The 21,040-nt window shown below is 58.8% G+C and overlaps 7 protein-coding genes across 7 annotated transcripts; 1 reads left to right on the top strand and 6 right to left on the bottom strand.

Annotated features, from left to right (window-relative positions):
• Positions 1-4,561: 4,561 nt before the first annotated feature.
• WHR41_06795 (uncharacterized protein) lies at positions 4,562-6,642 on the bottom strand (the record flags this gene model as incomplete). The annotated part of the gene is made up of 3 exons (XM_069375400.1): positions 6,078-6,642; positions 5,482-5,863; positions 4,562-5,375 (listed from the first exon to the last, which is right to left on the bottom strand). Exons 1-3 carry the CDS (start codon positions 6,229-6,231, stop codon positions 4,562-4,564), a joined length of 1,350 nt encoding a protein of 449 aa, XP_069227388.1. The 5' UTR covers positions 6,232-6,642.
• Positions 6,643-8,834: 2,192 nt separating this feature from the next.
• WHR41_06794 (uncharacterized protein) lies at positions 8,835-10,655 on the bottom strand (the record flags this gene model as incomplete). Its single annotated transcript, XM_069375399.1, has 1 exon — positions 8,835-10,655. One exon carries the CDS (start codon positions 10,653-10,655, stop codon positions 8,835-8,837), a length of 1,821 nt encoding a protein of 606 aa, XP_069227387.1.
• Positions 10,656-11,896: 1,241 nt separating this feature from the next.
• Positions 11,897-12,880, bottom strand: WHR41_06793 (uncharacterized protein; the record flags this gene model as incomplete). Its single annotated transcript, XM_069375398.1, has 1 exon — positions 11,897-12,880. The coding sequence occupies one exon, from the start codon at positions 12,878-12,880 to the stop codon at positions 11,897-11,899; it is 984 nt and encodes a 327-aa protein (XP_069227405.1).
• Positions 12,881-13,115: 235 nt separating this feature from the next.
• Positions 13,116-14,012, top strand: WHR41_06792 (uncharacterized protein; the record flags this gene model as incomplete). The annotated part of the gene is made up of 1 exon (XM_069375397.1): positions 13,116-14,012. The coding sequence occupies one exon, from the start codon at positions 13,116-13,118 to the stop codon at positions 14,010-14,012; it is 897 nt and encodes a 298-aa protein (XP_069227326.1).
• On the bottom strand, positions 13,978-14,832 carry WHR41_06791 (uncharacterized protein). The gene is made up of 3 exons (XM_069375396.1): positions 14,718-14,832; positions 14,434-14,655; positions 13,978-14,373 (listed from the first exon to the last, which is right to left on the bottom strand). Exons 1-3 carry the CDS (start codon positions 14,781-14,783, stop codon positions 14,191-14,193), a joined length of 471 nt encoding a protein of 156 aa, XP_069227392.1. The 5' UTR covers positions 14,784-14,832; the 3' UTR covers positions 13,978-14,190.
• Positions 14,833-15,769: 937 nt separating this feature from the next.
• On the bottom strand, positions 15,770-17,835 carry WHR41_06790 (uncharacterized protein; the record flags this gene model as incomplete). The annotated part of the gene is made up of 2 exons (XM_069375395.1): positions 17,726-17,835; positions 15,770-17,658 (listed from the first exon to the last, which is right to left on the bottom strand). Exons 1-2 carry the CDS (start codon positions 17,733-17,735, stop codon positions 15,770-15,772), a joined length of 1,899 nt encoding a protein of 632 aa, XP_069227391.1. The 5' UTR covers positions 17,736-17,835.
• A 267-nt stretch (positions 17,836-18,102) lies between these two features.
• Positions 18,103-20,628, bottom strand: acuE (Malate synthase, glyoxysomal). Its single transcript, XM_069375394.1, has 5 exons — positions 20,010-20,628; positions 19,532-19,956; positions 18,697-19,481; positions 18,615-18,639; positions 18,103-18,330 (listed from the first exon to the last, which is right to left on the bottom strand). The coding sequence occupies exons 1-5, from the start codon at positions 20,377-20,379 to the stop codon at positions 18,295-18,297; spliced, it is 1,641 nt and encodes a 546-aa protein (XP_069227459.1). The 5' UTR covers positions 20,380-20,628; the 3' UTR covers positions 18,103-18,294.
• Between the last annotated feature and the right edge of the window lie 412 nt (positions 20,629-21,040).

Raw genomic sequence — 21,040 nt, 5'->3', positions numbered from 1 at the left:
TCCACATCTACTCCTACCAGCTCGTCGACTTCCCAAAGCTCAGTTTCCACGAGCAGCTCAACGTCTATGCCGACTCCAATGCTGAATTGCCCTGACAACGACAACCAGGTTTATGTCACCCCAGTGCTCGAAAAAGAATACCAGGTATATTGCTACCAGGAGTATTTCTCATTGAATAATAGCATGAGATTCATAGCTACGAGTCTGGAAGACTGCATTGAACAGTGCGAGTTCGACGAGGATGATTGTTTCGGCGTGTCTTGGGTAGTCTCAGGGCAAGAGGAACAATACTGTTACTACAAGAGTCCAAATGACACTCTCATTGCTCAACCAGATGGAGCTGTCGTTTGGTCCGCGGGACCCGTCGATCCAGATACTGTGGTGAGACCTAGCTCCAGCTCGAGCTCATCTATGATGAGTACGACTTCAAGCAGCAGCTCCGGCACAACATCGATGACTACAACAGGGATGACTACTACAACATCTGAATTGGACGATGAAACTTCATCCACGACTTCAGAGGAGGCCGACACCATGACTGATAGCACCACGAGCAACACGGGATCGTCGACTACTGGTATGATGGAACCGACTCCTACTGCTTTCCCGTATTCGTGTCCAGAGAACGACGGACAAATAGTCACCGTGCCTGGAGGCCAGTCATACATACTCGGCTGCGGTCGCAATACGGCTGGGGGCATCTTCGACACATCATTCGGAGCAGAAACTTTCAATGACTGCATGGTAAGGTGCAGCGAATTTGTCGGGATCTTTACATGCACGAGTGTTGTTTTCCTTGGTCCCGTTGGCGATCGCTTTTGCCAGCTCCATGAAGGGGAGAGTGTAGATTTCACCGGCACGTATGACAGCTCAATTGTGGCGCTCATCGATATCCGGTTCTACACAGGCAACAACGTGACTACGACTTCGACCACGTCATCGACAACGTCCACAATGATGACTTCTACAACGCCATCCACAACGTCGACATCAAGCTCAACGTCCACGAGGACAACCACTACAAGCTCATCGAGCTCTATGTCCACAATGATGACGCCCACAACATCTTCAACAACGATGTCGACGACAACAATGTCGTCAAGCACATCCTCCGAACCTGATGACGACGAGTCTACCACGTTGGGGTCTAGTACCACTGCTACTGAACCAGAAGATATGGATACGACAACAACGTCATCAACCTCAACCGCAGCATCGTCTTCGACCACTTCGGCCATGGCGGAGACCCCGACCGCGTTCCCCTACGCTTGTCCTGCCAATTCAGGCCAGCAAGTGACTGACCAGGAGGGAAATGCTTACATTCTACAATGTGGGCGCAACACTGACGGTGGCATCTTCGATCAGCGACCTGAGGATACATTCAACGACTGCTTCGAATTCTGTAATGAATACCCGGCCGGAGTCCCGGGCGTTTCCGCCTGCACAGGATTCGTTTTCTTCGGCGGCCCGAACGGTGTTGGTGGAGGCCAATGTCAGCTCAAGGAAAAAGATACTCCACAAGACTTTACCGGAGAGACCTATGATCAGACCCTTGTTGCGGCAATTCGCTTGTCAAACTATGCAGGCAACGTTATGACGACCTCGAGCACGACCAGGACTTCGACGACGGGCACGACACCATCGTCGACTCCGTCGCAGTCTAGCGCCACGAGTGTCATTTCTAGCACTAGCCGCAGCACCACTATGTCCTCCTCAACAACGTCGTCAAGCTCATCTGGAGCCAGTACAAGTAGTCCTCCGAGCAGCCCGCCAGCACCGTCTTCGAGCATGCAATCGAGCACTACGCAGACCATGCCTCCGCCTGGTACCACGACTTCTTCAAGCTCATCCAGCGGTGCACCTCCTGCTTCGAGCACATCTCTCGTCGCAACGTCTTCTACTTCGGCGTCGTCTTTGAGCAGCACATCACCTGTCGTGATGACGAGCTCTCCAAGCAGCTCGATGCCAAGTCCGCCATCCAGCACGAGCGCTTTGACGACTGGTCTCACATCAATCGGTAGCTCCGCGAGCAGCTCTACCTCGCAGCCCCCGGCGCCATCTTCCATGCGCCCGACGACCGAGCAACCTCCGTTTGGCACAAGCAGTGCAGCTTCGACGTCTGTTGCAGTCTCCTCCGCAGGCGCTTCCAGCTCTTCCACCAGCAGCCCGCCCGTCTCCACCAGCGGCGGGCCCATGACAACCGTGGAGCAGCCTACCTTTGTCAGCGTCAGCACCTTCAGCTCTGATGAGGCTAGCCCGATACCCACGTGCGGCGCTGGAAGCGATATCTCGACTGTCTCTGCCGCTTCCGGTGGCACGCTGTGCCAAGATCCGTATGGCAACACGTACAACACGACATATGGCTCTAAGCAGTACGTCGGAAAAGTGTCGAAGAGAGCAGTAACGTCGAACGTCAACGAATGTCTGCTGCTTTGTAACTTGGAACCGGATTGTGTTGCTGCAAACTATGTCGGAGATGACTGCACGTTGTTCAGCGAGGTGACTGGCACCACAGAGGTCACAACAGGCCCACCCGCTGTCGCCGCCTCGAGGCCGCCAGATGTCACCACCGTCTACACAGCTCCACGACCGTCGGTGTCGGCTACTACAACTCCAACACAGCCTCCCGTTTACGGCGGCTCAAGCACATCATCCAGGATGACAACGTCGATGAGTGGTAGCCCAGGCTCCTCGCCAGCAATGTCGACGCCTTCCATGACCAGCTCTACCTCCAATCCACCTGTCAACCCTCCTTACGGCGGAAGTTCATCGAGAATGTCGTCGATGGCCAGCTCGAGCTCAGCCTCACAACCAGGACAGTACACCACCCCCGGAGCCCCACCATCGGGCTCCTCGACCCCAATGCCGCCGCCGTACACCAACCCAGACATGTCTCCCTCCTCTCCCCCCGGCTACTCGAACAGCATGACAACCACCAGCAGGCGCTCGACCACCACCATCCCAACATCAGGTGGCCCCCCGCCCTACGGCACCACGCGTCCCAGCCAACCACCCCCCTACGGCGGCAGCTCCACCACCACCCCATCCGCCTCCCCAAGCCCTCTCCCGCCCCTCTGCCCAACCTACAACAACGCCCCCTACACCGACGCCCAAGGCGCAACCTACAACATCGCCTGCGACACGACCCTGACCGGCACGCCCTACACTCCCCCGCCCGGCTCCTACAAGCGCCAAGCCAGCTACGACGCGCCGACGATCCAGTCCTGCCTCGCGCTCTGCGACGCCGCGCCGGCCTGCGTCGCCGTCTCGCTCGCGGCTGGAGCCACCGAGTGCCAGCTGCTCAGCTCGGTCACTGGCACCAGCAGTTCGCCCGGCGGCGTTGCGGCGTACAAGGTCTCGGGCCCGCCGCCGGTGCAGACTGTGACGGTTTGCGCGAACAGGAGGACGGCGTACACGACTGTGTGGACGACGGCGACGCCGACGACGTGTCCGGCGGAGATGGCTTGTGCGACGGGTGCGATGGGGATGTGAGTGAGGTTCGAGGAGATGACAGTGAGGAGGGAGGAGAGGGGAGGAGAGGTCTCGGTTTTTTGGATTGGAGGTTGGGTTGGGTCAGGGGAAGGGAAAGCATGCATCGTTTTGGGCTGGATTCTGTGGTGACGGGCCGCGGTTGGCGGGCCCTTTTTCTGGTTTTGGTTTCTGTGCGAGATTGTTCGTAATATCCGCTCGTTTCTTGATTTTTGGCTCAGTGATCGCGTTCCGAAAGTATCGTACCTTAGCTATGCTATATAGGTAATTCGATTTGCGTTGCTCCAGGACAAGTCTCTCGTACACCCTGCCTACCTACCTCAACCCCGCTAGGGAGCGGCATACCGCCTTGCAAGCCGGAGAGCGCATCCATTCAGGAGCCCCTGCCGCCGTCAGGCTGAGGGGAGCTGTGTGTACACACGTAGCATCAAGCAGGCTGACAGCGCAGGGAATGTACACCTGCGTCACTCTTTGCATCGCTGCAAACAGAATACATTGAAGTACCAACGATCGATCGAATCGCACCTCTGCTCCCAGCACCCTACCCGCTTGTCGTGTGTTCTCTAGGAGAGGTGAATTATCGTATCGGTTGACGTAGATAGTGATGTTGCGATGTGATGTGAAGTCGCCCGGAAGCGGGCGTTTCGACTCGTATGCGTGGGCCGTCTCAAGCTAGCGAGGTGCGAGCCTGCCGAAGGAAGGACCAGACTCGTTATGTAACATAACATCAATCCAATCGATTATACGGATCGAACACTGTGCAACGAACGCAGGAGAACGCAGGAGGTTCCAGTACACATGCAACAAGCAACCTTCGCATTTCGACCTCGACGTTCGATTCTCAGAAATGGAAATACCTCGACGTGTCTCAAAGTAACAGTACCATACAAACAACGCATCGCATAGCATCAGCACAGCATGCATGCACAAACAGTCTGTCTGTCCCGCAGAGCCAATCAACATCGTATCGCATCGGCGCCCCGCGTCCACCCTCTCCCTTTGAAACCAAATCGATCATGCAAGCAAGCCAACCAAACACAAACACACTCACTCACCCTTCCTCCACCCTCAATCACTCCCTATTCATCAAAAACGGACACTCGCCCGCGCCGCTCCCCCCCGCGCCGCCCAGCCGACTCATCTCCTCGTGCGTCATCCTCGTCTCCGCCGACTGCGCCGGCGCCGCGACCGCCTCGCCCGCAGCGGGCTTGACGGCCTCCTCGGCGTCGTGCGGGTGCGGGTGGACTTTGGCGGCGCTGCTCTCGAGGTGCGCGTCGATGGCGTCGTGCGTGCCTGTGGCGCGGGATTCGTCGACGGTCGAAGGCGTGCTGCTGGTGGGAGCGCCGGCGGCGGTCTGAGCGGTTGAGGGTGATGAGGAGAGGTTTGACTCCGGGTGCGAGAGGGGCGCGGCGGCGCCGTGCGTTGCGGCGCTCGCGACGATGTGCTGGGATTCGGTCTCGGGTTCGGTGGCGTGGCCGTTCGAGTGGCCGTTGGCGGGCATCTGGGTGTCGGCGCCCTGGTGCGGGACGAAAGCGTCGGCGGGCTGGCCGGTGCCGTTGGAGATGTGCTTGGGCAGGACGTCCTCGGGCGCCTTGTCGTTGGCGTGAGCGGAGGCCGGGTCGTTGTGCTCCTGGGCAATTTTGAGGCCGTTGTTGTTCGGGACGCTGGTGGCGGTGCTGGTGTCGAGCGCGTCTTCGGGATTGACTTTGCGGTTCATTGTCTCCTTGTTGACGATGCCGCCGGGGGCGATCTGGCGAAACATCTCGAGCGGGTCGAACCAGGTGTCGACGGACTGCAGGCGGACTTTGTCGTCGACGGTGGCGACGGTCACGCCTTGGATGTCGATGGGGCCGCCGTGGGCTTTGGCCGTGACTTTCTCTCCTTTGCTGTGATGGAAGTCAGCGATCGATATTCGTCGATTTGTCGAAAGAATTCAAAGATTAATGTCCGTCGCCACAACAACGAAGTGAACGGAACGATCAAATCACTCACTCGTTAAACCCAACATAGTCATTCTTCATCACACCCCAATGTCTCCACTTGAAAGCCACAGTCGGCGGCCCACTGTAGACCTCGAGCACCTCCCAGGCGAAGGTCGGCATCATGCGCTTGAAGGTCTTGTGGCTCGAAGCGAAGTCGGAATTCTCCGGGCTGTAGAACTCATTCGGGGCGATGATAGCGTTGTAGGTCCCAACCCGGAGCATGTGCTCGGCGGACTGCGGCGGCCCGCCGTTGATGGCGAAGGTGTAGTTCTGGTGGTCGATGGTGCGCCAGTCCTCGAGGCGCGGCTTGAACGACGCCTCGACCTCCCAGTTCTTCACCAGGTTCTCCACCAGCTGCGGCAGGCTGCCGGCCGCGTGGTTCATCTTCTTGCCTGCGGGCGTGGGGTCAGCTTACACTGCTTGCTTGCTTGCTGCTGCTGCAGGCGGCTATGCGCATCCCTTGCTCCATGTGCCGCGGCCACCGCATGGGCCTGTGGAATGCGTCCATGCGGTGTCACACTGCAGACCATGTGTCTGCCATGCGTCGCAGCCCTGGCGAGCCGGGATGGGGAGATTGCCACCGCGAGTGCTCTGCCGTTTGCTCACCTTCCTCCCAGACCTTGCGGGTCTTCGAGTAGTCCGGCGCTCTGCCGTATCGCCACTTGACGCCCTCGTCGGCGAAGACGGCGTTGGGCGAGGCGAGGTAGTCGGGCACGGCGGGCGCGGCCTCTGCCGGCTGCTGGACATCGGCGGATGCCATGGTAGATTGGTTGGAGATGTCTCGATTAGTTGCAGACGGTGTTGTTGGTATACTGTAAGAGGTCGCCTCCTAGGAACGTGCTGGACCAAGTGACCGCAGCAGATCAATGCAGTGAAGCGGTATCTGTCTTCAGTGATGAGGCGAGCAGCGAGACCCTGTTTGTATGTTCGCGCGAGAGTTGAGAGTGACGATAGGTAGGACGGAGGGCTGGAGGCACGGCCGAATGAGGGCGTGGAGATATAAGAACAGGCGCGCAGGAGGGAGGGAGGCTGCCCCGTGGCACGCGGCGCATCCGCTCAAGGGTCCAGCCATAGGTAGCGACGGCGACTACTGCAGGGCGCGGCGGTGGTGAGTGAGGTACAGTAGGCGCGATCGATAAGCGGCCTGCCTGCCTGCCTGCCTGCCTGCCTGGATGCCCTGCCGACCCGGCTAAGGTGCCTCGCCTCAGAGCCACGACACTACTCGACAGTACCATACCAGACTACTGCACCTCAGCTCTTCGCCTGGGTCTCCCACCCTTCCCGCCCCAAGCCTCGCCGCGACGCTTCCTCTGAGAAACCGGCCGACTGCCTGTCCACTCCACGCCCCGTCGTCCCGGCCGTCAGAGTCGTGCCGGGCACAGACCGAGCCCACGGCAGCCACGGCCAGCCGCATGCAGCCCACCTAGCGGTTCGTGACACCAGTGGCATCAAGGGTTCACCAAGGGAAAAAAAACGTGCGAGACGCATGCTGCGAGGGGAAAAGCGCCCCGTCGTCTCGTCTGGGACCCCCGTGGCTTGGTGTCCTCGCGTGCGCCCGTTTCCGGCATTGCTAGCCAGTCTGGTTCGGCCTGCACTCCTACCTTTAGTCGACGAGAAGGATGAAGACCCAGGCCCAGCACACGGCACGTAGTCCAGACATGCTTGCTGGGCCCCTGCGCTCGCTCGCGGCACGGCTGCTCGGCAGGCTGCAGCGGCTGGCGGGCGGCCGGAATGCGATGGCGATGGCGATTGCGCGTTAGCCGGGTAGGTACGCGAGCCTGACAAGCGTTTCTTCACGGATCGGTGGCAGAGCGCGCTAGAGCCGCCGTCCGGTGAGGGTGAAGAAGGCTAAAGGGCGCGGAGAGGAGGCCGGGGGTCGAGAGGGTAATGCTCAGAGGTCGGACCGGACGAGGCATATGCAAGGAGTGAAGAGTGGGGAGAGTCAGTGGTCCGCGGAGGCGTGTTGCATGTGTGGAGCTGGAGCGGGTGCTGGTGTACAAGCCCAAGCCTCAAGCCTGTACGCCTCGTGCCTTGTGCCTGGCGGGCGCCGAGAGGAGGCCCTAAGCTACACCCGGTTTGCCGTTTGCTCGGGGTTTGCGCTACTGTAGGAGTAGACTTGGTGCTAAGGCAGTTGTGCGGAGTCGGGAGCCCGGTACAGTACAGTAGGCGATCTATAATAATTATGGCGCAATGGCTGGACCGTTCACCGTCCTCCTTCGCGTAGAGTTTGGGAATCTCGCAAAAGCACGCCCGAACCCTAAGGGTCGGTTGGCTCCAGCACCGCACTCACGTATGTGTATAGCACTATATCGAAACTCTATCCATCGGCTTTCCGCAGACAAAGACCGCGATCTACAGCAATGCCATCCAAAGCCCTCCGATTTCGCAAACCCCATCTCAGGAATCCAAAAAAGCCACAAACCCCCCAAACAAACAAACCAAACCAACCCTCCCCCCCGCCACCGCCGCCGAAAGCCGGGAATGTCGCACATGCGTCTCGCGCGCGTGCACCCCTGCCCTGGCCCGGTGCCTGCATCCCGACCAACCCACACCCTTGCATGCAGCGCAATCTACAAGCCGCGAGGCGTGGCGCGGCGTGGGCGTCGTGCAGGCCAAGGCAAGCCCCCGCGCACCCGTGAATCGGGGACGAGAAAAAAAAAAAGGGCGCGGCGCCTGCGGAATGGCATTTCGCCTTCGCGTGATCCTTCCTGGCTATGCGACTCCGTTGCGAAACGGACTAGGGCGGAGGAGCCTGCCGGATGGGGTCGTTGGACGGAGGGAGGGGCCCTCGGACGCGGAGCTGCGGCGGGTGCAAGTTTTCTGAGCAGTAGTGAGCTCTTGGTCGGTCGCCGGGAAGAGAGCAAGTACGGATGAGGTGAGTGTGCATGCTGCGCGCTCGGCCGCGTTGACTCGAAACCGTGCGGCGTTTGCGTCTGCCTCTACGTCTGCAGCAGGAAGCAAGCAAGCATGCTCGTCAACCCGCCTGCTCACGGCTGGCCGCCGCCCTCGCACCGCGTCTGCCCATTCCAATGACAGCCCAGCAGCACACGAGTCCGCGGCCGCGCAGCGTCCAGCCCACGTGGCAGCGCAGAGCGTCAGCGCGGCGCCGGGCAGGTGGCACGGGTGCGACGGCGGCGATGCAGGCCGCGTTTGAAGCAGCTCGAAGGCAGCGAGACAGGGGCGTTGCGGCGGTCGATCGAGGGCTTGGGACGAGCGCCGCCACGACAACCACAAGGCAGGGAGGGCGAGGGAACCGGGAGGACGCAGTCATCCGGCGTGTCTCAGCGCGCGCCCGACGGATATGCGCGGCGGGCTTATCTCATACGTCCAGTCTCTTTGTCGGTTGCCTGCGGTGACGACTTGTCATCCGTCGTCGGACTGGGAGGCCGTGGCTGATGAGGCAGGAAAGGTGGGTGTTGACGCAAGCCGGCCGGGTGCAGCAGTAGCAGCTGTCGCGGTGGGTGTGCCATGTGCGTTGAGGAAGTTGCTCCCTAGCATCGCGTGCGCGAAGTTGATGTCGTGGCCAGGATGGCGCCCGTCCGCGTCGCGGTCGAAGAGGCCGGGATTGAGGGCCTCTCGTGGGCTACGCTGAGGCTCGATGCGCTTGTACTTGAGGCGGCCTGAGGTGTTTGTTCCGCCGGAGGTTGGGCTGGAGAAGTCGATCCATGCCGCCGAGATACGATCTTCGGTCTGCACGTCACCAGCCTCGAGGGGTGGGCTTTCGCTGTGCTCTTCTTCAAGTTGCATGAGGTATTTGCCAACCTTCCAGGCTGGCCAGGAGCTCCACATGCAGTCTTGTCGAGGGTGACGGGCAAGTAAATCAAGCGCTCGCCGGCGGAGAGCTGGGTCGCGGCAACGAGCGCACACTTCGGAGAGAGGATCGACGATTCCAAGGCTGAAACACAGCTCGGTTTTTGGGCTCTGTTGCCCGGCCTCCACGCTTCGATCATCTTCAAGGATAGCGGCAGCAAGATCGATCACAGCGGCAAAGTCACGATGAAACTTATCCCAGCCTAGCTCACCCTCAGACAGGTCGACGTTGCTCAGAATATCGCACACGATGTGGTGTGCCTTGAGGATCATTGCGCCTTTACGTTCTTTTTGGGTCAAGACTGGTTGTTTTCGAACGAGCAGCTGCGAGAACGCGCTCTCCCAGGCCTTTAGCCACGGAGCGAACGTGAGAAATTTCTTGGCGTTGGAGCAAACGAGATCGTAGAAATTGTCGTTGAGGTCCAGATTCATGAAGAAGAGGGTGATCCGGTTGATTACTGACTCGAGAGCAGCGCGAGCCTCTCGCAGAGTCTCGAAGTGCATAGGCTTTGGAAGATCTGCGACTTCTCCATCTGCAACCATGTTGTATTCCTTGCCCATGATCCCCTTTGCTTGTGTCTGTAGCCTCTGCATCAACAAGCATAGTTGATCAAGCTCAACGGCGAACGCCCCAGCGTCAGCCGACGTGCCCTCAGGGGCTGTAGCGTACTGCTTCAGCAGCGCGTATCCTTGGGTTGCATGAGCAATGGCTTGTTCACAGTGACCTTGCATTGCTTCAAAGCAAGTGAAAAGTACGCAAGTGGTGAGCATCAGCCTCAAGTCTGGTTTCTCCGTCCCATGTACTGGCTTCGTGAGATGCTGAATGCTCTTGTTGCACTGCTCGAGCGCAAAATTGGACTGCCGCTTGTGAACTGCGTCCGTTTCATCAGCCCCGACGAGAAGTCGCTCATGCAGCGCACCAATTGCCGCAATTGCGTGCTTGACTGCCGGCTGATGCCGTCCACACTGTAGTAGCGTTTTCTGCCAAAACGGCGAATCAAAGTAGCCAGCCAGCTGAGGCGCGCTGTGTTTGACAAAGAACTGTAGGGCATGCTGCGTTTGACGGTCTTCGCTCCATGGAAGAGCCACCGTGTCCGTGTGTAGTCCGAGTGCGGTGTCGACGACAGCGTTGATATGCCGACGGATCTTTTTGGCACTGGGTGCCTCCACTTGCCGTCGACGAGGGCGGTGAAGCGTTTGCATGCATTCTTCGCATAGTTCGATGCTGGCTTTGATGTCGCCTCGACTGGCGCGCTGGATGCAGTCGTCACAAGGAACCTTGATTGCACCTTTGCGATGGCGTCGTAAAGAAGGTGAAGGTGAGGCCGCCGCAACTGGAGTCGTTGGATCTGGTGTTGACGAGGAGGAAGCCATGGCGAAGCGTCCGATCTCTGACAGAACAGTTGACACCTGGGTGAGATTGCTAGCGATCGTCAATGTCGAAGCAGTCAGTCCAGAGTCAGAGGTTCTTCAGCTACATCGAAGTCGCATATACGAGTCTCACTTGTGGCTTTGCGTGGCGGGTCAGGAAAAAGCTTATATGCCATCCGAGGACTGTATTTTGAATGCATCCTTGTTAAATATGCAGTGTCGCCGAAACAGCAGTGTTGCAGTGCGGTCTCCCAAGACGTCTTGTGCTCATGTTAGCTTGGGTAAGCAGACGGTCTAGACGGCGTGGGTGTACCTTCAGCCTGTCGATCGCCGCTTAAGCCCGGAGTTCACCTTTTCGTCCCAAATAGATAGGCCGAGAGACCGCATTGGACAGCGACAACCTCTTTTTGCACACGAGGCCTGCTACGCTGAGTAAATGTGGTGTCGCAGGTAACACTCACCGTCAGCGGTCTACATTTGGGCGGTATTGTGGTCAAGTGGAGAACATGTAGAAAAGATAAGCTGGGGTGTTGAAGCAACCCCTTGGTCTGGGGAATGTGATTTCATTGGTTGCTGCTCTCTTGATGTACCGTAGGGCTGAGGGCGGCGCAGGCAGTGCACCGCTATTGTTCCTTCGTAGATTCTCACACGTGAGCTCGGCGAGGGCGAAACGACCTCAATGTTGTCGATCATTCCCACCTAACCTTCGTGACATGATTAAATCTATGTCGCCGCATTGAATCATACCTTGCCGTCTTGGGTCGAGACTCCGTAACTTGACGCTGGGCGAACAATGGTCTGTCGCGCATCGACGTAGGCTATCGGAATGTCCATGGCGTGACCTTTGCGGATTCAGGTCACCGATAGTTTTTGCGGTGACCAAGCTTTGCCCTGCGTCTAGAAACACAGCCACTCTGAGCAGTCATACTGCAGACACCCATTCTTCAGGAGACGTTTTCTGCGAGATAGGGTCGTCGAACATACTGTCTGCGCAGTGCGTTCGCTCTGCTGCATTTCAACAATGCGCGGTGCCAAGATATCGTAGAGTTTGTGGCCAGAGATATCGTCAAGACTTTTCCCTAGTACTCGACTGAGCCCCTTTCCCAGGCAAACAGTGGTCGAGTATTGGTTGAGGATTCCATTTGAGTCAACGACACACCAACGAGACGCACCGCGGAGATGCAGGCAGGAATGCAGACATGCCCCATAGGGCTGTGAGCCACTGCTGACTGAATGACAGCAGCTCAGACGCTGCCTCCGAGCTTCTGCAGCTGCTCCCACCTCTTGCTGGCCAACGCAACACAGGCGTCCATAGCTTCTTTGCCAACCCGGGGTCCGCCGTGCTTCTCAATCCTCACGATCTTGTCACCCTGCAGAGCAACAGTGACGCTCTCGAGGCAAATCTCCTCCTCAAACGCGTCAGGGTCCGCAAGAACCCAGCTCTCGGCTTCTGACCGCTGCTTGAGCGGCGACGCCGTAGAGAAAACTGCGAAGGTCGTGGTGCTGGGCAGGCTGTTGAGGGTGAGGCCACGGGCATCATTCGCGTGCGGAGAGCACAGGATGGATTCACGGTCCGCGTCCCACCAAGCTTTGGGCAGCTTGGTGTCCTTGAGCGCGGCCATGACCGCCATCCAGGCTGCGTCGAAGCAGTTGCCGTCCAGTGAAATGCAGAGAATGTCAATGTAGAGCGTCCAGTAGGCCTTGACCGTAGTATTCGGCTCCTCGTCTGGCCCCATGTCCGCTGACTTCGGCTCGGTGTAAGAGATGGTAAGGTCATCGGGCCGGAGCAGGCTGGAGGCGTGGAGGAGGGAGCCGATGCGCCAGCTGAGCGATTGCGCCGAGTTGGAGGGCGGGTTTCCAGGGAGATAGGCTGGCGAGCATCCGGTGCTGAGCTCGACATTGGGGACGAGAAGTCCGAGATTTTCGACCAGGTCTTCCTCGCTAACATCCTCGTTCGGCGGGTGCGGGACTTCAGAGGCGAGCAAGATCTCGCCCCGTACGCCACATACTACAGATGTGTCACCGAGCCGCACGACAGCACTGCCATTGCTGTGAGAGAGCGATCCCGTGTTGATGACAGGCTCCCTGAGCTCGTCGGGCTTGCGTCCGCTGGGGCGGATTGGCTGAGGTTGTTTGAGGTGAGCTTGCAGGAATGGCGCAGGTGTCAACTTGGCAAATGTCGCGCGCGGGAACGACAGTCCTGGAGCAGAAGTCGCGGTATCAGCCATGGCGAAGATCGGCGAGCCAGTCGAGAAATCCGTGAGAGATTCTGATCTAAGTATGCACGCGTTCTCGCTGTCTTCAATGCTGTCTAGACCGAAAAGTTAGGCTTCGCGCCAAGACTTCTGTATCTGATGACGCGCGATCCGCGGCAGGCGTAGCTTTCGCCGACAGGTCACTCTCGAAACCGACCTCTCTCAAAGAACCTCTTCCTCTGAACCAAACCACCACGAATCGACGAAAATGCCGAAAGAAAAATCACTCAACCCCGCCGCGCAACAGCGCAAAGCCGACAAGCAAAAAGCCGTCGCCAAAAACAAAAAGCAAGTGCAATCGCAGCGCAACGAGAAACTCGCCCGCCGCAACCCCGAGCGCCTACAGCGGCAGATCGACGAGCTCAAAGAACTCGAAACCCGCGGAGTTCTTAGGCCAAAAGACAAGGAGACTCTCGCGCAGCTCGAGAAGGATTTACGAGGCATCAGGCGCGCACGAGAGGCGCTGGGAGACGCTGCGCCGAAGTTCGCGGAGCGAAGGGAGCACCACGGCGGCGGTGGAGATGCGAGGCAGGAGCAGCGGGATCGAAGGCAGGGGTTGGGCAAGAGGCGGCGGGGCGAGGAGGATGCGCATGCGCAGGAGGACAGCGGTGAGGAGACGGATCCTGAGGTGAGGAGCATTCCCATGCCGAGGGATACGCCGCCGCCGATTCCGAGCCAGCCGAGGAGGGTTCATGCGCTTCCTGCGAAACCTGCGCCTGCGGCTCCGCCGAAGACGGAGTATTCTGCTGCGCCGGTGATGCGGGATCTGAAGAAGGAGGCGGTTCGGTTCATGCCCAGTGCTGTGGCGGCGCAGAAGGCGCGGACGAAAGGGCAAGGGAGGCTGTTGGAGCCCGAGGAGGCAGATAGGCTGGAGAAGGCAGGCTATATGGCTGCTCAAAAGGCAGCACAAGCGGAGGAGAAGGAGGAGAGGTTTCGGCAGCTCGAGCAAGAGGGCAAACAGCCGCTGCAGGATCAAGATCTGGACATGGAAGAAGAGACTCGAAGATTTGAGATGGAAATGGCGGGCCTGATTGGAGAACCACCTTCAGAGCACGATGGGAGGAAGACAGTACAGATGGAAGATGTTCAGGACGACGGGGACTAGGGGAACTCGAAAACGCCATCTTTGGCGGAAACCCGATCGCGGACACCCTTCCTGAGCCCAATTGCTCTTTTTACCAGCATATTAACATAACGATACCCATTTGCCTTAGCATTGAAATGCACAAGAAACGCTTCACACGATCCAATCAGATTCCCCGAACCCAACATGACCGCTACCTCTACTGAGGCGGTTGAGGGTGAGGCACCACAGGGTACATTGGCTGCGGCTGCGGCTGCTGGTAGGTCATGCCCTGTGGATGAGCCTGATACCCCTGCGGCGGCAGCAACTGCGCCTTCTCCGCCCTATCCTTCATCTCAGTGTTCATCTGAGCGATGCCGCAAGGCGTGCAGCACAGCGACACCTGCCCATTGTCGTCAGCGACCTGAATCGTGCCTAGACCGGATCAATCGATCAAACTTACCATCGCATCCTTGAACTGGTTTCCCCGGATGCTGAAGTGCTCCCTCAATGCCGTCCTCTTGATCGTCATCGGCACCCAGTGCAGGAAGCAAGTGCTTGTGAGCCAGAAGAGCAGGCAATTCGTGTCGACGGTCTCGATCTGTTCTTCGTCATTGCTTGGGTAGATGTCGAGGCGCTGCGAGGCGCGGCCGTAGAGGCAGGGCGTGCAGAACCACGCGGCACACTGTGTGATGCATCAGTGCGTTTGCTCGTGTAAGTCTTGATGTGGAGCTGTATGGTTCTTACGCAGTCGCCGCAGTCGCCACCGCAAACGCCGCTGCAGAGGCCGTTCTGCCAATCGTTTTGGGACATGATGGTTGGCGGTGGAGGTGGTGGTGGTGGTGGTGGTAATGGTCTGCTTCGAGGACGTTGGCGTCGTGTTCGAGAATACCGGATGATAATCAATCGCTGCATGCGCTAAAACTTCTGAAGTGACGTGTGATGAGAGTCTGATGAACGAACTCGTTCCCATCAGACAAGAATCGACAGACAGCCGGCTCAGATACCACCAACCGAAGGTCAGGAAGTAGCGAGAGACGTCTACAGAAGAAAGCTTCACTGGAATGCGCGATGGCACAGGCGCAGCTTCTCACACATATACATAGGGCACCTGCCCAGCGACTCGGATACATCGGCCACGCCGCATCGTCGAGGCTCTTCCAACTTCTCATCAAAACAACCTCATCAATCCCCCTGCCTGACGCGTCCACAATGGACTCATAACCTTGGCGACCGCGCTCTGACAACGCATATCCGCTGTCGTGTAGCAAACGCCGCTTGGCGTTATTCCACGACAGTTTTGATGAAGCTGGTCGAGGCAAGGGCATTCGACCTCAGCCTGACCTGCAATGTTGACGCCTGCCTGACATTGTGTGTCCAAGGCGATCAAAGGAGCAATTGCTCAACTTCCCGGGACGCCTCGTGGTACGAATTGCCAGCGATCATCTATTGACGAGGTGGTCGTGAAGTCCCACTTCGGCAACTTCGGCATACAAGCGTTCTTGTCAACGTCCATGCGCCGCAAATAGTTCCTTCGGCCAAGACTAGTATGCCCGTTTGGAGCCCAGCCTTATCGTTGGGCCGCGTAGGGCAGAAGGATCGCGAGATTGCGAACCACCAATTGAGGAAGGGCAGTTCCAATACTCCGGATCACATGGCCTGATGAGAACACCTCTTGTTGTAGTTGTTGTAAAAGAAGACCTACTTGGTCAAAAATTCAAGCAATACATATTCACGATAAATGCAACGCCCGCTGGTGCCCCCCATAGACCCAAACCCAACGTAACAAAACCACCCATCTACAACCTCGCCTTCCCATCCCGAATAGCCTCCAAATCCCCCTCGCCAAACGGCACATACGTATCCCCCTTGACCCACATCAACTCGTCCTCCCTCCCCGCCTCGCCGTTCCTAATCTTCTCGAAATCCACCCCCTCCTTCCGCAACGGCACCTTATTCTGCTTATTGTTATGCATCGTCGTCGGCGCCTTGATCACCCTCAAAAACACCGGCACCGCATACTTCGGCAGCCCCTTCCTCGCATGCGCCAGCAAACCGCTCCAGTCGAACCCCGCCCTCTCCTCCGGCCGCACGTACACCGCCGCGCACCCGGCCCGCCCATCGTGCGCCGGCACCTCGACGCCGTACACGTTCGCCTCCAGCAGCCCCGGGAACCGCCCCAGCACCTCCGCGACTTCCGCCGTGGACACGTTCTCGGACTTCCACCGGAACGTGTCGCCCAGGCGGTCGAGGAAGAACCAGCGGCCGTCGGCGTCGCGGCGCAGCGCGTCGCCCGTGCGGTAGAAGAGGTCGCCTTTGGCGAAGACGTCGCGCTCGAAGCGCTCGGCCGTCGCCTTGGGGTTGTTCCAGTACCCGACGAAGTCCTTCTCCGAGGCGCAGCGCACGATGATCTCGCCGCCCTCGTCGTAGGAGCGGCGGCGCGCGAAGCCCGTCTTCGGGTCGCGCCAGATGCGGTCGCCGGCTTCGTGGTCGATTTCCACGGGCACGAGGAGGTTGTGCGTTTGCCAGCGGGCGAGGGCGCCCTGGTGGCCGACGTGGGCTTCGTGGAAGGGGCCGTTGCAGACGTTGAGCAGCGACAGCATGCCCTCGGTCGAGTTGAAGAACTCGTTGACGCAGGGGACGTTGAAGCGCGTCTGGAATTTGCGCCAGATGTCCGGGCGCATGCCGTTGCCGTACATGGCTTTGAGGTTGTGGGCTTTGTCGAGCGGGGAGGGGGGCGCGGCGAGCAGGTAGCGCGCGGTCTCGCCGACGTACACGAAGGCGTTGGAGTCCGAGTCGTGGATGTCGCGCCAGAAGTTGCGCACGCTGAACTTGCGGCCGATGCAGAGCGTCACGCCGGTCATCATGCACCCGACGGCGGTCGTGCAGCCCGTGCCGTGGTAGAGCGGCATGCAGTCGTACCATCTGTCGCCTGGGCGGATGCCCGTAGTAGCCAACCGTGGCTGACCGAGAACACCAGCACGCTGTGTCTGGAAGGCGCAGGCTTTAGGGAATCCAGTAGTGCCGGAAGTGTAGAAGATGAAGATTGGGAAGTCGCCTTTGACGCCATCGCGAAGCTCGTTGCCAGGTCTCGTCGGCTCGTAGGCATTGATAGTCGCTTTCGTCGCCTCGTCGACGATGATGATCCGCATGCCCAGCTCGTTCTCAATCCTTTCCCTCTGCTCCTCGATCCTCGCAACGCACTCCGCGTCTGAATCCACAACCAGCACCTTGCTGCCCGCAACCTTCAAACAATGCACCAAACTGTCCCCTCCGAGATTATAGTTGATCAGCGCCGGCGCCGTCCCAATCGCCCAGCTGCCCAGCATATTAAACATGAACTCCGGCGAATTGATCAAATACGTGCCCACCAGCTCCCCGGGCTGCACGCCATTGTCCAGCAGGAACCGCGCCCAGCGACAGCTCTGCTCGTACGTCTGCCTCCAAGAATACTGCACCGCGGGCTCGGCGGGCTGCGGGCGGTACCAGAGGGCCAGGCTGTCCTTGTGCGCCGCGACGCTCTCTTCGAAGTGGTACCATAGCGAGAGCTTCTTGGCTTTGGCGCGCGCCTGGGTATCTTTTATCACGCGCCGCTGGCGCCGGATGTTGCCGATGTCTTTGCTGATGTGGAATTTGGCGTCGAGGTAGGCGGCGGCGGAGGTGCCGGCTGCGATGGCTGCGCCGGCGGCTGTAGGGTAGAGGAGCTGGAGTCAGCGGTGGAGGAGGTGGGATGGGTCGGGGAGGAGGTCGCTTACCGAGGGCCATCTTGCGTGTTGTATGTGTGGTTCGCTGGGTGTGTATAGTGAGGTGTATGTACAGGGAACAGAACAACAGAAAACCGTGTAGGTGCACTACGAGCGACGTCGAAACAATTTACGAGAGCAGCTCAATTGGGTTCGTCGGCTAGCTGGCAGCGATACCCAAGGCCGCCCTATCGCTCGGCATTGGTGAGCCTCGGGCTAAAGTCGAGCGGCAATGCGATCGGCTGAAAGCCCCGTGGGGGAAGGACATTTCTGGCAGAGACCCTGATGGAACACCGCGCCTGTCACTGTCACTAGCCGGCCGCTTTGCCGTTTGGTGTTCGGTAAGACTAGAATCATCGGGGGCGTAAAAATGACGGCATGTAGGAGTGACATGAGATGGAGCGAGCTGGTTTTTGCCATAGACTCAGTGTTCCAAGAAATGGCTGAACCACGACGCGACAGCGAGAAGAGAAAGTGAATATATACACATATGTACAAATCGGTCTGAAGAAACACCCATGCTAAAACAATGTTCTTGTATCCGTCATATTCGTGTAGGCATCGAGACAGCCACAACCTCATCAAAGCTTCATCGCGGGGGTGGGAGAGGAATCGGTCTGGAAGTCACAGAAGAAAGTCGTCAGCCTGCATTGCGCAGCACAGAGTCGCGAGAATGTCAAGGAGGTAAGGAACGGCAACTCAAGAAAGCAAAAATGATTCCCTAGATATCGCGCGTGGTATTATTTGACACAATTTGGCGTTTGCGCCCCAAACATCGTTGAGAAAAGGAAATTCGTACAGTCTGTCCGTTTCTTTTGTCTTCCTCCGTTCAATGCCCAAACGCTCGATTCGTGGCATTCTGTCCCGCTTAAAGCTTCGAGGCGGGAACCTTGGTACTTACGTTCGTGATCTCATTGTAGAGGAGGCTGGGAAGGACGTCAGTAAAAAGCTCATCTCACGGTATGCTCGAGGAAAAAACTCACGAGGTAAGGAACTCGGCGTAGTCCTCGCCGGTGACCTGGGTGGCGAAGTACTTGGCCGCCAGCTGGTACTTGTTGCCCTTGGGCGCGCTCTTCTCCAGCTCCTGCGCCTGCTCCTTCAGCAGCTGCAGGGCGTAGTTCTTGTCGAGCTTCTTGCCCTCGGCGGTCGGCACGCCGTGCTTGCACCACTGCCACAGCTGCGAGCGCGAGACCTCCGCCGTCGCGGCGTCCTCCATCAGGTAGTTGATCGGCACGCAGCCGACGCCGCGCAGCCAGCCCTCCATGTACCCGAGCCCGATGTTGAGGTTCTTGCGGATGCCCTCCTCCGTGATCTTGCCGGGGACATTCATGTTGAGCAGGTCCTGCGGCGAGACTTGCACTTCCTCGCGGCGGATGTGGAACTGGTTGGGCGTTGGCATGTGCTCGTTAAACACCTCGGCGGCGATGGTGGCGAGCGCCGGGTGCGCGACCCAGGTGCCGTCGTGGCCCGCGCGGACCTCGCGGAGCTTGTCGGCGCGCACGTTCTCCATGGCTTTCTCGTTGGCCTCCTTGTCGTTCTTGATGGGGATCTGGGCCGCCATGCCGCCCATGGCGTGCACGCCGCGACGGTGGCAGGTCTTGATGAGCAGCTTGACGTAGGCGTCCATGAAGGGCACGGTCATGGTGACGGCGCTGCGGTCGGGGAGGACGAAGTTGGAGTTCTGGCGGAAGCGCTTGATGACGGAGAAGATGTAGTCCCAGCGGCCGCAGTTGAGGCCGGAAGAGTGGTCGCGGAGCTCGTAGATGATCTGGGGGAGTGTTAGTCTAGTCCGATTTCGTACAAATGCAGTCAACTCACCTCGTCCATCTCGAAAGCAGCGGGGATAGTCTCGATGAGGACGGTGCCTCTGATGGTACCACGCCTCATGCCGATGTAGTCCTGAGCCAGGTTGAAGACATCATTCCACAGCCTAGCCTCGAGGTGGCTCTCCATCTTGGGCAGGTAGTAGTAGGGGCCAGTGCCACGCTTGACCAGCTCCTCGGCGTTGTTGTAGAAGTAGATACCGAAGTCGAACAGACTGCCGGAGATGGGCTCGCCGTCGACTGTGAAGTGCTTCTCCTCCAGGTGCCAGCCACGAGCACGGGCAATGAGTGTGGGGAGGGTTCGGTCGGTGCGCAGCTTGTACTCCTTCTCGCCTTGCTTGAAGTCAACCTGCTTGCGGATGGCGTCGTAGAGGTTGAGCTGGCCGTTGATCATGTTGTCCCAGGTCGGGGCATTTGAGTCTGTGGTGCTGTTAGCTTTCGCGCTGTTGAGTTGGTATCGATTATCGACCGACCTTCAAAATCCGCCATGTATGTCCAAACGTCCGAGTTGAGCGCGTTCACAACCATCTTCCTGTCGGTAGGGCCAGTAATCTCAATTCTGCGGTCGACGAGACCGGGCGCCGGGGGCGCGCCCTTCCATGTGTCGTTCTCGCGGATGTGCTTGGTCTCGGGCAGGAAGTCGAGGAGGTTACCCTTGTCGAGCTCGGCCTGGCGGATCTCACGGCGCTTGAGGAGCTCCTTGCGCCTGCCGTTGAAGGCGCGGTGGAGGACAGCGAGAAAAACGCTGACTTCCTTGGAGAGGACCTTGCGGGTATCGTTGTTGAGCTCGCCGAGGATGTTGACATCCTGGAGCGTTCGCTCGGGCTGGTAGGGAGTAGGCATAGTGATGGACTGTCGTATGGGAGTAGTGATGTTTCGTCCAGTGGATTAGGGATATGTGAAGAGTTGGAATGGGATCGCTCAGAGCAAGTCGATAATATAAGCGTCACCTACAATTGCAGCTACCGGTGCCGATCGACCTGGGCATCTCGACTCTTATATGTCGTCACAAGCCTGACACCCGCGAGAGCTTGACATACAGTACCGAGGGAGAGTGGTGGAGGGCAGCCCCGCCGTGTTGCCATGACCCTTCCGCACCGCCCATGGCCGTATCGGAGCAGCGCCCACGGGCTGCACGTCCGTTCGGCTCAGAGGAGCTCAGCTTCGCCGGCTTGTGATTGCGCGCGTGTGGGGAGAGGAGGCAAGACATGACGTCGCCGTGAAGGAGTGGCAGAACGTCTTCGGCTGCTGTATTTGCGCTGGGCCGGCGATGTGCTGTAGGATCGCTTGGAAAATCGGTGATTGTATCCAGCAGTGTGTTGATCCATATTCAAGTCTCGACCTGCGTTCTCTGCTCCAACACAGAGCCATTGGCGACAAAACCAAGCCGAGGCAGCTCCAGCATCACAGGCGCAACGCAGCAGTCTGCCTGGCCCGTTCACCTCCCAGCCAAAACGTCTCGGGCGGCACCGCTGTGGTCGAGATGCTCCTTACCGTTTTGGGT

The sequence above is a fragment of the Cladosporium halotolerans genome (genome assembly GCF_011745625.1).
Source record: "Cladosporium halotolerans strain TM138-S3 chromosome Unknown Sca27, whole genome shotgun sequence".
NCBI lineage: Eukaryota > Fungi > Ascomycota > Dothideomycetes > Cladosporiales > Cladosporiaceae > Cladosporium > Cladosporium halotolerans.
This window is presented reverse-complemented; position numbering and strand designations above follow the sequence as displayed.